The sequence below is a fragment of the Plectropomus leopardus genome, unplaced genomic scaffold (assembly GCF_008729295.1).
Source record: "Plectropomus leopardus isolate mb unplaced genomic scaffold, YSFRI_Pleo_2.0 unplaced_scaffold12045, whole genome shotgun sequence".
NCBI lineage: Eukaryota > Metazoa > Chordata > Actinopteri > Perciformes > Serranidae > Plectropomus > Plectropomus leopardus.
This window is the reverse complement of record NW_024612777.1, coordinates 1-2,579: the sequence shown is the minus strand read 5'-3', so window position 1 is coordinate 2,579 and position 2,579 is coordinate 1. Positions and strand designations below refer to the sequence as shown.

Below are 2,579 nucleotides of genomic sequence, written 5' to 3'. Positions count from 1 at the left end.
CATTTTTACTATAAACAAAAATCAGAGTTACCGAAAAATAAACACAACTTGGCTAACAAACTATAATAAAAAACAAACAAATTAATAACAGTACGTGGAACGGTAAGTTTTCAAATTTAATTTTCTATTTCCCTGTAATTTTTGTACCATGGCCTGGATGGCTTTTATCTTTTTATTTTTACTTATACTATAAGCGGGCACACCGAGACGCTTCACTAGAAGAATGTCATCAGCAAAACCATTGTTTCCCTATGGTACAGCGTACCTGTTGGGCATTCTACTCTTGCTGCTGCGCAACACGTTTTTCTGTTGGTTTTTTGGGCTTCCAAGCCATTTTTGGAGCGGTCACGCCTAGTGCAATGTGTCTTGGTGTGATCGCCCCCAATGCTGCCTGCGTCGCTTGTATGTGAAGATCCCCAACTGCACCTGAACTCTGCTGCCCAAGAAAGCGATGTGACCTCTGCATAGCTGACAATAAATATCTATAAAGGTGCAGTCCATAGAAGATTGCCAATTTGCTTTTTGTTTGATTAAGTAACAGAATAATGAATAAAGCGAGGAATTCAGTTTCCTAAAGTTTTTTGATTCAACCAAAATCATTGCTGTTTGCAACCACAGTTCATTCTAAGGTTATTATTTTTATGCCGTCACTGGTTGTACAAATTATTTGTTTTTAATTTTAACCTTAAATATCTTCACCGTACAAACTTCATTAAAGGTCTAGAGTGAACGATTTAGTAGCAGTGAGGTTGAAGAACCAAAACTTCTCCCGTGTGCCAAGGCGTGCAGGAGAACTTTCCAAAGGGAAAAAGTGTTTTATGTGTCCATACTGGGCTACTGTAGAACAACATAATAACAACTCCACTTGCTTTTTGCATGAAATCTGTTACCTTAAGGAGCTCCTGCACAAATTCACCACATTCAAACTAAAATAAAGATATCTGAAGTCTTACTTTTGATTAGATATTTGGGAACCAAGAAGTGTGCAAGCTGCTGCATCTATTTCAATTGCACAACACCTGTTGTACTTCTAATCTGTGTTCAGTTTGGTTGCTATATTACATTGGTTTTCATTCATTTATTTATTGTCCGTAACCACTTGTCCTTGTAAGAGTCGCGGGGTGCATTGGTTTTATTGTTGCCATATCTTCATAAGAGCAACCCTCCTAAGGGAACAAGTGGTGTGAAAATGTGTTCACACTGTACTCTTGTCCAGGGTGCAGCTATCCACTTTGAGTCAGTGGCCAGGAGAGAGATTGGTGCTTTTACTACTCCCAAAAACAAGAGCCGTTCCAGGCTTATGACCCCACCGACTTCAGGAAAGGAGCCAGAGAAAAGCTACTCAAGAGTGCCGATATCATACTCCATCTTGGACTCTTTTGGACACTGTTTTGAGGTAAATCAGATGCCGAATTGAAAGGCTAAACTTACAACAGAGTTTGAGTCCCCACACCTGTCACTGTTTCCCCATTCAATTTAGGATTTTTAGCACAATGCATCACATGAAGTGTGATGTCTGGGGTGACTGTGGTGTTGCTGAGATGCTTTTTTCACCTTCACCCATCTTTTCCTCACAGGCCACTGAGCAGCAGCCCAGAAAGAGAGCAGACACCGCAGACAGCATAAAGAGCACTACAGACTTCTCTGTGTATGTAGATGAAATCCCAAATTGCCCTTTTAATAGCAACACTGTTATTTTTATTAAACATGCCACACTTGAAATACTGATTATTATAATATGAGCCTGTACAATTTATAATCTGAAAGGGCTGAAAGATTTACGTATTGTGAACTAAAGAAACCGTTTGAGGAAGCATGCTCATTTGCTTTTCTGACGAGTTACATTAGAGGATCAATGCCAATCTTTAACATGTCTGTCTGTTAAATGTTAGTCAGCAGGTGGTTAACTTAGCTTAGCATGATAGCATTATGACGGGAAACAAGGGAACACATGGCGAGCTTGTTTATTGAATCCATATAAAAACTGTTGTATGGAGATTTTCTTAATACATCCACAGTTATTACGTGCACACTTTTGCTGCTCTGTAGCATGCTTCTCCTTCCATGGGGCAAAATGAGGGATGGTGACTCAACACTTTATCAAGGTCAAAATAGTGCACAATCACCAAAACAACCACTACATCCTGCACTAATGATTTGGTGCTTGTTAGAGACGGCCGCATAAGCATTTCTACTGCAAAAGATATGTGGTCAAATGTGTCCCAGAATGAGTGAGAAATGCATCCTGGTAGCCATTTATACTTATATACTGTATTTAACTTTATCCACTTGTGATCAGATCACCTGAGATACATGTTGATGCCAGGTGTAAACAGGGTGAAAATACTGAACTATTCCTTTAAGAAACTACAGCTGCATCACTCTCAGGAAGTCACTGATCATATTATCTGAAGATGTTTTTTCTGTGTGCAGATCCAGTTTGGGCATCGCTGTGCCTCCACCATCAGTCCCCACTTTGCAAAGCAACACCACTACCGACAACCTGCCTGCCCCTCCCCCTCCTGCCGATTTGGACCCCAACGTGCAGGCACCTTGGGCTCCAACACCACATCCCTCTT

General features: G+C 40.6%; 1 protein-coding gene across 1 annotated transcript; it reads left to right on the top strand.

Annotated features, from left to right (window-relative positions):
* Positions 1-1,189: 1,189 nt before the first annotated feature.
* LOC121963664 (abl interactor 1-like) lies at positions 1,190-2,548 on the top strand (the record flags this gene model as incomplete). The annotated part of the gene is made up of 3 exons (XM_042513935.1): positions 1,190-1,396; positions 1,578-1,648; positions 2,434-2,548. Coding segments are annotated over exons 1-3 (393 nt in total), but the record flags the coding sequence as incomplete, so codon positions are not given.
* Between the last annotated feature and the right edge of the window lie 31 nt (positions 2,549-2,579).